The 13,376-nt window shown below is 49.3% G+C and overlaps 1 protein-coding gene across 2 annotated transcripts in view; it reads left to right on the forward strand.

The window, feature by feature from the left end:
* LOC110486280 (unconventional myosin-X) overlaps positions 1-13,237 on the forward strand; it is a 47,482-nt gene extending 34,245 nt beyond the window's left edge. Inside the window, exons 6-13 of one of the 2 annotated variants that reach the window (XM_090196340.1) lie at positions 1,179-1,302; positions 1,709-2,006; positions 5,694-5,901; positions 6,114-6,250; positions 7,754-7,874; positions 8,391-8,876; positions 9,193-9,384; positions 10,805-13,237. In XM_090196340.1, coding sequence (XP_090052466.1) covers positions 1,179-1,302; positions 1,709-2,006; positions 5,694-5,901; positions 6,114-6,250; positions 7,754-7,874; positions 8,391-8,876; positions 9,193-9,384; positions 10,805-10,978 — 1,740 coding nt within the window. In that variant the 3' untranslated portion in view covers positions 10,979-13,237. The remainder of the gene's footprint in view (positions 1-1,178; positions 1,303-1,708; positions 2,007-5,693; positions 5,902-6,113; positions 6,251-7,753; positions 7,875-8,390; positions 8,877-9,192; positions 9,385-10,804) is intronic. The other variant, XM_090196341.1, reaches the window with a different exon arrangement.
* The last annotated feature ends 139 nt before the right edge of the window (positions 13,238-13,376 follow it).

Genomic DNA, 13,376 nt, shown 5'->3' on the forward strand with positions numbered 1-13,376 from the left:
CACTACAGGAGAGGGAGGGAGGGAGAACACTACTGACACTACAGGAGAGGGAGGGAGGGAGAACACTACTGACACTACAGGAGAGGGAGGGAGGGAGAACACTACTGACACTACAGGAGAGGGAGGGAGGGAGGGAGGGAGGGAGGGAGGGAGGGAGGGAGAATGAATAGAGGAGTTATTTGTGTGAGAGAAGTGCTTATCTCTGAGTGTAGATGTGTGTCCCACCAGACATGCAGGTGAAGAGAGATGACTGTTTCAGCCTTGGACCTCCAGTCTGTGTCGCGAGGGAGGGAGGGAGAGGGAGAGGGAGTGAGAAGGACAAGGGAACATGTCCATTTTTAGGACATAATGAGGATGGATGTTCTGTCGGAATCCTGTAGATTATAAATGAATCCCGTTGTGTCCTCTCGCGACCTCTACATAGACCGCAATGTGTCCCCCAGTGTTGAGCACTGTACAGCTACTGTATGTTCGCCTATGGTAATGTGTTCTATATGTGTCTGTCCAATAGACAGTCTGCCAGTGTTCCACATGCTCCCAGTTCAGATTGACCAAAACATTTCAGAGGAATGTGTCAACTTTGCCCCACAAAGGAGGGTGAATTGGGTGAAGGAGGGAGAGCAGTGGCACCATTACTAATGGTCAACAGGTGCAGGCAAGGATTGCAGTAGTGGATGCCGTCTGTGTAGGGCGTCAAAAAGCCTAGCGGTTAAGAGGTTGGGCCAGTTGCTGGTCGAAAGGTCGCTGGTTTGAATCCTCAAGCTGACTAGGTGAAAAATCTGTCTGTGCCCTTGAGCAAAGCACTGAACCCTAATTGCTCCTGTAACTCGCTCTGGAGCGAGAGAGGGGCGTCTGCTAAATGATGAACACGGCATGTAAAATGTGTTTCTGTCAATCAGAGTAGCATCTGTAGCGAGATACCACATAGACATGGAAATAGTGTCAGTGATGGCGGTGTGTTTTGTTGGGTCCCCAGGTGTTTAAAAAGCGGGCATAGCTGTCCTCCTGCTCCATGGCCTGACTCCCACTGACTCTAGTCGCCCCCGTTACCCAACACACTCTCTCTCATAGCAGCCCTGCTTGGTGCTGCTCCCAGGTCAGCTGGAAGGTCAAGGAAGCTCATCTGTCACTCTCTCTCTCTTTAACTCTCTGTCTGTGTCTCTGTCTTTCTTCTCCAGGAGAACAAGTTTAACCCTGAGGTGGTAGATAATATGTACCAGCACAACCCCATCCTGAAGCACACCCAGAGCCCCCTGTATGCCCCCCTGCTGCCCTTCCCTTACGGCAGCCTGGAACACACCTGTAAGTACTACTCCCATGCTACCACCAGTCCCTGCGGTCAGTGCCATGCCTGTAAACTCTGCAGTAAAACACGAGCAGTTACACACACACACACACACCCACTCACATATGAGTAATGCTGTCACATGCTCGTTGACATGCCCAGTAATGATACACTGTAACAGACTCACATATGGACTTACCATTGAGTTAGTCACCTGTAATGCCTAACCGCCTGCGTGCCAAGTCGAGGCCAGTGAGTGAGACATCTTAGATAAGGCATGATGAGAGACGGCTACTAAAGCCTAGTAAAGCCTAGACTTCACAGAGACAGGATCATCTATTCTCAACCATGCTGACTGGTCTAGTCTGGTCTAATTCCTAATACTATGCGTCTGGTACTGACCCCCCCCCCCCCCCCCAACAGACCACAGCGGTAAGGGCTACGCCACGGTGCGGGAGGAAGCAGTGAAGCTCTTCAACTGTCTGCAGCAGCTGGAGTGTGCGCGGGACCCGGTGCCTCTGATCCAAGGCGTGCTGCAGACCTGTCTGGACCTGCGGCCGCTCCGGGACGAGGTCTACTGCCAGCTGGTGAAGCAGACCAGCTGCACGCCGCAGCCCCACACCGCCGCACACCTCCGCTACTGGCAGCTCCTCACCTGCATGAGCTGCACCTTCCTGCCCGGCCCCGCCGTGCTGAAATACCTGCGCTTCCACCTCAAGAGGTGACACACACAACATATAACACAACGCCCTCGACAGGAGGTGTAATTCTTCCCCTAGCCATCCACCTAACTCTGTCGTAGCCTGCGGAAAACTTTAAGGCGTCAGCTGGTTTCACCGACAATGGAAAGTGTTTGGTGTTGACAGGTGTCTCTGTCAGAAATTATTTGAGAGGTGAGTGGGGGAATAGAGCTGCGGTACGAGGGAGAAATGGGGGTCAGGCTGTGGGCCAGAAGGGTGCCAGTAGCATGGGAACCCACCGTGGGAGCAGACAGGAGACAGGCGCCAAGCCTGCTAACCACCAGTTAGATATAGTAGTGTGAAATGCCCTCACATTGTTACTGCACGACCCCTAGACATATCCAGTGTTTTAGGAGTGGATTTGCAGCTCTGAATTAGCCACATGCTAAGCTATATTAACAGTGTTAATCTTTGGCCTGAAGCCTCTGTTGGACTGCAAGTCATAAAGCACTATATATGATGCCCATGTTTACACTGCGACTCAGTATCAGGCCAAAGCTAATGGAACAGTTGCAATATACAGCACACTGAGGCATCCACCTCTCAGAGCTAGAACACACTGTCTCTCGTGCTAGGGGTTGTATGTCCAGAGCCTTCGGAAAGTATTCAGACCCCTTGAGAAAATCCTCAGCAATCGACACACAATACCCCGTAATGACAAAGCGAAAACAGGTTTTTAGACATTTTTGCAAATGTATTAAAAACAGAAATAGCTTGATTTACATAAGTATTCAGACCCTTTGCTATGAGAGTCGAAATTTGAGCTCAGGTGCATCCTGTTTCCATTGATCATCCTTGAGATATTTCTACAACTTGATTGAGCTCCAAGACTGGATTGTGTCGAGGCACAGATCTGGGGTACCAAAACATTTCAGCAACATTGAAGGTCCCAAAGAACACAGTGGCCTCCATCATTCTTAAGTGGAAGAAGTTTGGAACCACCAAGACTCTTCCTAGAGCTGGGTACCCGGCCAAACTGAGCAATCGGGGGAGAAGGGCCTTGGTCAGGGAGGTGACCAAGAACCCGATGGTCACTCTTACAGAGCTCTAGAGTTCCTCTGTGGAGATGGTTGTCCTTCTGGAAGGTTCTCCCATCAAATCAAATGTATTTATATAGCCCTTCGTACATCAGCTGATATATAAAGTGCTGTACAGAAACCCTGTACAAAAACCCCAAACGGCAAGCAATGCAGGTGTAGAAGCACGGTGGCTAGGAAAAACTCCCTAGAAAGGCCAGAACCTAGGAGGAAACCTAGAGAGGAACCAGGCTATGAGGGGTGGCCAGTCCTCTTCTGGCTGTGCCGGGTAGAGATTATAACAGAACATGGCCAAGATGGAGTCATCATGGCAGGTAGTCCTGAGGTATGGTCCTAGGGCTCAGGTCCTCCGAGAGAGAGAAAGAAAGAGAGAGAATTAGAGACTTAAATTCACACAGGACACCGGATAATACAGGATAAATACTCCAGATATAACAGACTGACCCTAGCCCTCCGACACATAAAATACTGGAGGCTGAGACAGGAGGGGTCAGGAGACACTGTGGCCCCATCCGATGATACCCCCGGACAGGGCCAAACAGGCAGGATACATCTCTGCAGAACTCCAGTAATTAGGCTTTTATGGTAGAGTGGCCAGACAGAAGCCACTCCTCAGTAAAAGGTACATGACAGCCCGCTAGGAGTTTGCCAAAAGGCACATTAAGACTCTCAGATCATGAGAAACAAGTTTCTCTGGTCTGATGAAACCAAGATTGAACTCTTTGGCCTTAATGCTAAGTGTTGCGTCTGGAGGAAATCTGCCACCATCCCTACGGTGAAGCATGGTGGTGGCAGCATCATGCAGTGGGTATGTTTTTCAGTGGCAGGGACTGGGAGACTAGTCAGGATCGCGGAAAAAAGGAATGGAGAAAAGTACAGAGATCCTTGATGAACACCCCAGTCTGAGGTCCTCGAGCAGGTTAAGGTTCACCTTCCAACAGGACAACGACCCTAAGCACACAGCCAAGACAATGCAGGAGTGGCTTCGGGGCAAGTCTCTGAATGTCCTTGAGTGGCCCAGCCAGAGCCCGGACTTGAACCCAATCGAACATCTCTGAAGAGACGGCCTGACAAAGCTTGAGAGGATCTGCAGAGAAGAATGAGAAACTCCCCAAATACAGGTGTGCCAAGCTTGTAGCGTCATACACAAGAAGACTCGAGGCTGTAATCACTGCCAAAGGTGCTTCAACAAAGTACTGATAAAGCGATTGAATACTTATGTAAATGTAATAATTCCGTTTTTTATTTTTAATAAATATGCAAGCATTTCTAAAAACCTGTTTTTGCTTTGCCATGTTGTGGCATTGTGTGTAGATTGACGAGGAAAAAATACTATTTAATACATTTTAGAAGAAGATGTAACATAACAAAATGTGGAAAAAGTCAAGGGGTCTGAATACTTTCTGAACTTTTCACAGTATAGCTAGCTATTAGCTTCCGGGGTCAGCCTAAATGCAAGGTGGCAGGTTATGCAGCAGCGCTGCTATAAAGAGAGAGGGTCAGTGTTTCCCTGAGACCTCTGTGATAGAGTGTTGAGGCTGACCCCACAGCTGGACAGAACTGGAGCTGCACACTGGGCAGAGGGCCCAGAGACTGAGCCCCCCTCCCCCTCTACCCCCATGGTTCACTGAGAACCCCCCAGGGAATGTCCCCAGTCGGAGAAGGGTCGACATGAGCCCTGCGTGCGTGGAAGAGAGAAGGTTGGGCCAGGCGGGGTGGGGAGGGGGGCAGACGGAAAGGGATCACACAGCACAGCCTCTCTCAGTGGAGCATTCCTAATTATGTTTGAGCAGCAAGACAAAACCCACCTTGTGCCCCGTAATGAGACGGAGAGGGCCTCCTCTGTCTGTCTCTCTCTCTCTCTGTCTGTCTCTCTCTCTCTGTCTGTCTCTCTCTCTATGTCTGTCTCTCTATGTCTCTGTCTGTCTGTCTGTCTCTCTCTCTCTCTCTCTCTCCATTTGGCTGTCTGGAGTGTCTGAGTCTTCTCTCATTCACCCCCTTTCTCTCTCCAGCTCTCCTCTGTTCTCTGTGCTGTATATTTTGGGATGGACACTGTAGTATAATTGCTTCCTTCCACAACTTTTACCCTTCCTTGTTTGACCTTGGGTGAGCTCATGGCTCTGTCAGGTCACCTTTCACACCTCTGACATTCTTGCGTGTTTTTGAGTTTTTGGCCCATCGAGGGTGCCCCCCCCCCCCCCCGCTTTCCCTGGCCCCTCCGCTGGGAGGAAGCGGCAGGTCACTCTGGTTCACGTGAGCGGAAACACCTTTTTCTGTAAAGAGCGCTGCTGAAAGTCAAACATGTTTTCTTTCCCTTTTTACATTCTCTTTGAAGGGCGGAGGGAGGAGAGCCTTTTAAGTCTCTGAGAGCCAAAGTGAGAACACTGGTCGTTCCTCGCCTCATTGACTTCTCAGCATTGGCAACGCGAAAGAAAATAAAGATGGCTTGTGTGGAACCGAAAGGATGACGCAAATCCAGTTAAAATAACATAACAGTTGTCACGGTTAATATTAGAATCACTGACGTGCTTCAGTTTGCCCTTTTTGAAATGTAGCGGAGCTTCCTTTAGTCATGCACACACACTCACCCGGCTCACTCCCGTGTCTCCTCTCTCCCCTCCCGTGGTCCAGGATCCAGAGCCAATTTCCGGAGTCTGAGATGGATAACTATGCGTCGTTCATCGGGGAGGCTCTGGAGAAGACACGGTGTCGGGAATGTGTTCCCTCCTGGGAGGAGATCCAGGTGCTGATGGGGAGACAGGAGATGCTGTGTACAGTTCACTACCCGGGACCAGGCTCCTGTCAGCTCCACATCAGCTCACACACCACCGCCAACGAGGTGAGGGGGGGTGGTGGGCTCTCTATCATCTCTGTCTCTCTCTATCATCTCTGTCTCTCTCGCTCTACTCTCACTACCAAGATCTACAAACACCCTCTCAAATCCTTTCCTCTCGAGTTGGCCTTTGTGGAGACTTGCACTCCCTACCAAACCCAGCAAGTTGGGAACTGCTTGTCACTGTACTCCTTACGACTCTCTCTCTCCTCTGCTAGGTGGTAAGGAGGATGTTGGAGAAGCTGGGTCTGAAGGAGAGCAGAAACACTTTTTCCCTGTTTGAGCAGAACGCCCACTGGGAGAGAGCTGTAGGGGGCAGCACCATCATCGCTGACATCCTCACCAGGTTTGAAAAGTAAATATCGCACAGACACAGACAGGCACAGACAGACATCATTACGAGGGTCGAAAAGTTAGCCTACTCCGGAATTGAATGAGAACTCATCTGTTGTATGTATGTGCCAAGAATCCAAGCTATGTTCCGTAGAACAACAGACAGAGGAATCTGAAGTCTTTGAGAGAGAGAGAGTCGTTTTTATTTTATTTATTTTTTAGCGGGTGGATCAGCTTTAATATTGCAGATAGATTGTGGCTTCTATCAATGTAATTGTCTGCATCATTTCTATCCCCCATATATATTTGTATCATTATTTTCCCCTAACCCTACCACCCCTCCCCTAATTGGAGTAAACTAATGGACAACAACACTTAGGCTTCTACTTCCAGCTTATACGTTCTGTATGCATTTTACGTACTCTGTATATTTAACTTTTTACTTCTTTTTTTTTTTCACCCTTCAGCTACCCACCTATCAGCTACCCACCTATCAGCTACCCACCTATCAGCTACCCACCTATCAGCTACCCACCTATCAGCTACCCACCTATCAGCTACCCATATAATTATATAATTCTAATTACCATATATTTCTCAACTGTTCTGTAATGTTTCACGAAAGTTCTGAACCTTTCTATCCTCCTAGTTTCTGCAGATAGATAGTGTCGTTTGTGTTGTTCTTCTCCTGTGGTCCAGCTCTCATGCTGTAAATGAACCAAGTCCCTGGTAACTGCTGACCTTGCCATCTCATTTTGTCAATCACAAACCGACACCATGCTGGGAAAGTAGTGGGCTTGTGTCACCATGTCTGTCTCTCTGCAGTCAGGGCACCCACTGTACTCTCAATGTGACACAGATGTCATGTGCTTGTGTAAGGATACGTCTCAGTGTGGCAGATAAGGAGTGAATTCAGCTGGAATAGGGCTCAGTGTTGTTCTAAGAGGTGCGCGTGTGTCTACAGTCTACAGAGCTAGAGTGACAGGGTAAACATACCAAATGTAGCTGGTCACTGTTAGTCATCATCCGCTTCAGCACACGGTGATGTCACAGGCAGGAAGGGATGGGGTGGTGGGATATTGACCTGGCCCGCCAGTTGGGGAGTTCTCATGCATGTGTGTGTGCTTATGTGTGTGCATACATGCTCGTCTGTGTGTACTTGTGTATAAATTCTGACATGTTTTTTCTCCCACCCGTCAACCCTGCTAACCCCTTGTGTTCTTCCTTCTCTCTCCCTCTCTCTCTCTCTCCTCTCTCCCTCTCTCTCTCCTCTCTCTCCCCTCTCCCTCTCCTCTCTCTCCCTCTCTCTCCTCTCTCTCTCTCCCCTCTCCCTCACTCTCTCTCTCTCCCTCTCTCTCTCTCTCTCCCTCTCTCTCCTCTCCCTCTCTCTCCTCTCCCTCTCTCTCCTCTCCCTCTCTCTCCTCTCCCTCTCTCTCTCTCTCTCCCCCTCTCTCTCCCTCTCTCCCTCTCTCTCCCTCCTCTCTCTCCTCTCTCTCTCTCTCCTCTCTCTCTCTCTCTCTCTCAGCCTGTCTGCCAAAGAGCCAGACTCAGACTCCCAGTGGAGGCTCTGCTTCAAACTCTACTGCCTTCTGGATGCTGACGCCATATCTGTCGACAGCATCGAGTACCTCTTCCTCTTTGAACAGGTAAAAAAAACCTCACACAGAGAGAGAGAGGGATTGGCACCTCTATTTCCTGTGTTATTGTCAATGTTAAATTAGACATTAGTGGCTGTTCCAATAATGATAACTAGACATTTTAATAGTTTTGGCCAGTGACTCATTCCTTGTATTTCACTGCTTTATTACGATTCACTTAACAGTCGTTAGAGTCTTACAATCCACAATAGTAATTTAACACAATGCTTTAAAAACATGAGTAAGGCCATTGGCTGCACAGTCCATTAGTGCATTCTTCCTGAAGACAGTTATTAAAGAGTTATGGGCCTGAGTAAAACAGGGTGGAGTACAACACTATGATGGATGGAGGGAGAGCTTTTACCACCGTCCCCATCTCTTTACCCCTTTCTATTTTTCTCTCTCTTTTAACCCCCCCCCCCTCTTGTTCCATCTTCATTTTCTTCAATCTCACTCATGCTCTCTTTCTTTATCCTCCTCTACGTCTCTCTTCTTCCCTCCCCCTCTGTCTCTCTCTCCCTGCAGTGCCATGAGATGGTGGTGCGAGGTCAGCTCCCAGCCTGTGAGGAGGACCTCCAGACCCTGGCTGCCCTGCGGCTTCAGTCTGTGATCGGGGACTTCAGCACCCACTCCCCCTGCCCCCCTCTGGACGAGCTCTTCCCCGGCCACATGGTGGAGGCCCGGCTCCTCATGCCCCCCTGTGCCCCCCCTGCCCTCCTCCCCGCCACCCAGCCCCCGGTCCAGGGCTGCCCCCAGCGCTTCCCCGGGGGTCTCCTGGGAGGGACGTTGTGGAACCATACGGCCACTGCAGCCCACAAGCAGAAGGTGGAGCAGGACCTGCGGCTACGCAGCCGTCTGAAGGAGGAGGCTGCGGCCATCATGAGCACCATTGTGGAGTGCTGGAAGGGCTTGGCCGGGTACAGCAGGAGGGACAGTATGACTGCCTACCTCACCATCGCACGCCAGTGGTCTGGCTTTGGCTGCACACTCTATGAGGTGGACTTCTATATTGTGAGTACATCTCCTTTCCCCGTCTGCACAGATAAGTGAGTTGAATGTAAAGAGAGATCTTAGTACTGACCTCTTCCGCCCTCTCTCTCTCTCTCTCTCCCTCTCACTTTTACTCTCCCTCTCTCTTTGTCTCTCTCCCTCCTCCTCGCTCTCTCTTTCTCTCTCCCTCTCTCTTTGTCTCTCTCCCTCCTCCTCGCTGTCTCTTTCTCTCTCCCTCTCCCTCTCTCTTTGTCTCTCTCCCTCTCCCTCTCTCTTTGTCTCTCTCCCTCCTCCTCGCTCTCTCTTTCTCTCTCCCTCTCTCTCTCTCCCTCTCCAGAGTTCGACAGGTACTTTCTCTCAGAAGCTGTGGCTGGGTGTGGCAGCGACGTGTGTGTCTCTGTACAGGCAGGGCGAGGCAGAGGCTCTGGAGTCCTTCCCCTACGGACAGATCTGCTCCTACGGCGTCTCCGACAGCAACACCTTCAAGATCACCGCCGGCGACCGAGACCTGCTGTTTGAAACTACCAAGGTGGGCGAACAAAAGCTCATAGCAGGAGGCATTGTGTGTACTAATGATACATCTGTCACTCACAGACACGTAGCGGAGTCTGTGGGTGGAATTAAGCCTGAGACGGTCTTTGATTGACTCCAGTTGTTCACCTCATTCGGGCTGCACACAGCAGTGAGGTGCTTTACTGTGCCTGGTGAATGGCCTCTATTCCTGATCAGTGACGCGTTGTGCACAGTCACTGAAACAGCCACGCTGCCTGCTCATGATGTTATTCCACCCACAGCGCCCTGACCCACGTGCAAAAACGGTAATTAATCGCGATTTAAACGAGAGTACACAGCCTGCCTCTCTCTCTGCCACCAGAATCAACCACCAAGAGTCTTACTTCCTGTTATTAAATACTAACCGGGGTGAGTGTTTTTTTTCTTTGCAGTGGTTAGACTAAAAAATTAGCCCATAACATTTCCCAGAAACCTGGATATTTCCCCAAACCGCTAATTATTTTTTTCTTTGTGAGAACAAATCGTCCGTTCATCCTGCAGATTTGCTTGCATCTTCCCACGCGGAACAAAGCCCTCTCTGTGATCTCTCTCTCACGGGGCACAAGAGTGGCTTTTATTTATTTATTGGTGCAGCAGAACAGGCAAATTGGAGGCCAGCTAAAGGAGGGTGATACTTTTCTGAACTATGGTGCTCACATTGCTCAGTCATAAACATAGAGGATTTAAGTGGATTGGGCAGAGTTCAACAGGAGCTGGTTTGAAGGGGGATATGGTTAAGCTAGGAGTCAACGGTTAAGGCAAGGTTAGCAGCTGAAGTAAGGGTTCAAATTGGTGCCGGCAACTGGACTGGGGTCGTGTTGAAGTTAGGGCAAAGGTTATGGCCAGAGGTCACATAGTGTTAGGGGGAAGGCCAGATGTGGATTGATGATAGTTGGATAAATTGGGGTTAGGACTTGGTGGCCAACACAACAACATACGATCATGAGCTAATGCAATATTTTGCTGTGACCTTAAGGACAGATATAAAACCCAGCTGAAACACAGACATAATATGTTGAAATGCAATACCCATCTGCCTTTGTTGTTGTTAGGGTTGTGTCTTACTGAAGTTCAGTCCAGTGGTGTGAGTGCTGGTGCTGCTGCAGAATGTGCCAAGGCACATCACGCTCTGACCATCCCTGGAGGATTGTGTCTGTTCCAGCAGCAGCTGGATGACATCATCTCTCCCCTCCCTCCTGTGTTGGTGCCAGACACAGACATTGAGAAAGCCACTCCTCACACTGTCACCAGGCTGAGACTCTGTTCTCTCTCTCTCTCTCTCTGTTTCTCTCCCTTGTTCTGTTCTCTCACTACTTCTGTCTCTCTCTCTCTCTGCACCTTTCTCTGTCCTCTCTCTCTTCCCCCCTCCCTCTGTTCTCTCTCTCTCTCTGTCACAGCTGACTGAGATCATGCAGCTGATGAATGCCTATTTCAGTGCCATCCGTCGCCAGCGTGGGAGGGGCGACGACGTGGTGAGCATCACAGAGGGCACTGCCATCGAGGTGGGCTTCCACCACCTCCCCCCGACACCCACCCCCACCCTGCTGGAGCTGCCCTCGCACCCTGTGTGATGGGTGCCCCTTCCCCCTGTCCTCAGCTCACACACAGCCTCCTCGGAGCCCCAGCCTAGCGGACCCTGCGCCTGCTTCCTCCACCTCCTCCACTGGGAACAGCACCACAGCCAAAACAAAGAGAGGGCTGTTTTTACTCCTCATCCGTGACAATAAACCTCGCTGGGCTTTCTAACTGAAGGAGCGAGAAGGGGAGGAGCCTGTTTTGTAAGTGAGGCTAGAAACCCACAGAAACCAATGTGGGTGCTGATGAGGTGTCGCCACCTCCCCCCTTCCTGCCACTCAACCTCTGTTCTAACATGGGAGAACCAGCACCCCGACAACGTGAGGCACGGGACCCGAAGCTGTGGCTCCTTATCTCCTAGAACTCACAGAGCCATACTTCAGGGAGACACACTGTTGCCTAGACACGAGTTCATCTACACTTCCCCAACCAGTTACACCGCTCACCTAGAGACACTCTGCAGAGCAGAGGACAAACTGTGAACGTGCCTCTGCTATGTTGTTCTACATGTGGTGCTCTGCCTTTCCTAGAATATCCCTCATGCAATAGAAAGGGTGACTGACTCACACCCACACTTTCATATCCTCTCTCTCTCACACACACACACTCTGAAAGGGTCTGTTTTCATAAAGACCCCAGCCAGGCTTCCGTTACCTAGAACTGTCGATGTAGCAAGCCGTGTGAACTTGAACCAGATGATGGAGCTCAGTAAGTCACTCTGGCTGTCATGGACAGAACTGCTCCTGCTGGTACTGTCAGCTGGGTGGGAGAGACTACTGGATGGGACAATTTGATTGGACAAGATGTTATAAAGGATCCAGCCTAATGCTGTGTAACAGAAACTAAAGGATCTTGGGATATGACTGGTCTGTTGTTTCTACCAAACACTGATTTCTCCCCCTTTGTCAACTTGCTGCTTGCCCGAGCTATCACCCCAACATGAAACTATGGCTAACACTTGATAGGAGCCTTTTAAATGTCTTGTCTGTTCATTTTTAATAGTTAAGTGATCCAATATTGATCTTATATCTAGGCCTAAACTTCCAATTTAAGGGTGGAACTGTTATTTCCCAGTCTCTGTTTCAGTGGGGAACATATTCGGTGTGGATGGAAATTAGCTAGCTGTCCGCACTCTGAAAAATTGACGTACTCACCTAACCCCCAGCCAGTAACATGGACCATCACAACCACAATGCAGACCCCTGTCTTTTCTCTGCTGTGCCGACACACAGAACCAATGCTGTCCTGACTATTGATGCGTTCTTAGTATTATTTATGTACACATTGTTTGGTGTTGTCTTTTTATTTCATCCATTTTGTATGTCTTAAGAACCTTTTTGTGTTTTATTTTATTTTAAGTATGGCTTTGAAATGATCCCATTAACGTCTCATCTAGATCCATTAGGTCACTGTACTGATCAGCCATGTGATCCTATATAGCTTAAGGGCTCTATTCAATCCGTATCGTGGATGTTCAGCGTTAAGAGCGTGATTGAAGTTTAAAGGCAATGTTCCCGCATTGGCAGAGACTGCATTCACGGTAAACGCTGCATGAGTCTACTCAATTGGAAATGACTTTTCCATCGCGCAATCAGCAACACAGATTGAATAAAGTCCTAGATTACTTTTTTTGCCACAAAACCACAGCACATTTCCTATCTGTGTTCACTACTTGGCTGGTAGACTTTGTCCAAGTTCATTTAAAGTAACTAAAAAGTGGTGTTTGAGCATGGACCAAAGAGAAGTTCTGCTGTAAGCTTTTTTTTCAGAGAATATACCCAGACGTTAGAAAGTTACACCCCAACGTCATTTAGACCAATAGAAGTTTTAGTCATGTTGTAATACAGTAGTCGATTAGGAACCCAGGCTGTGGTGGGATATTATTGCCCCTAAAGTGGCAGCCAGACTTGGAGGTCTTCCTCAGGAGGAAGGACCCACCATGGCACAGCCAGCCCTGCCTCCTGCCCATATGATATGCAAGCAGTCACTGTCCAGTCAGGCCCTCGCTTTTTATACTGCAGCTGCAGGCAGCTACGCTCACGGTCTCGGAGATCCCTCCCTCCGTGTAACTATGAAAAGGACGACGACAGTCTAACCTGAAGCTCGCTTTGTTTAAAGCTCGTTTGTACACCGCATGGTACCTTCTGTATGTAATGTGTGTCTAGTTAATTGCACTATTGTTTTTTAACTAACTTGGATGTGCAATAAGTCAACTATAAAGACTATGTAATTAATTAAAAAGCAGCACCATTGTACCATACTGTTTTGTTATTGTGTTAAGGCTCAGTATCACTGAAAAACAAAGCCACTCATTGATGCCCTAGTTACAGTCCGTGGTTAAGTTCTCAACCTGAGCTGCCTGGCAGAGGGGATGGATTTTGGTGCCAGCAACCA

Source organism: Oncorhynchus mykiss, chromosome 13 (assembly GCF_057628025.1).
Source record: "Oncorhynchus mykiss isolate SJ-2025 chromosome 13, ASM5762802v1, whole genome shotgun sequence".
In the NCBI taxonomy this organism is placed as follows: Eukaryota; Metazoa; Chordata; class Actinopteri; order Salmoniformes; family Salmonidae; genus Oncorhynchus; species Oncorhynchus mykiss.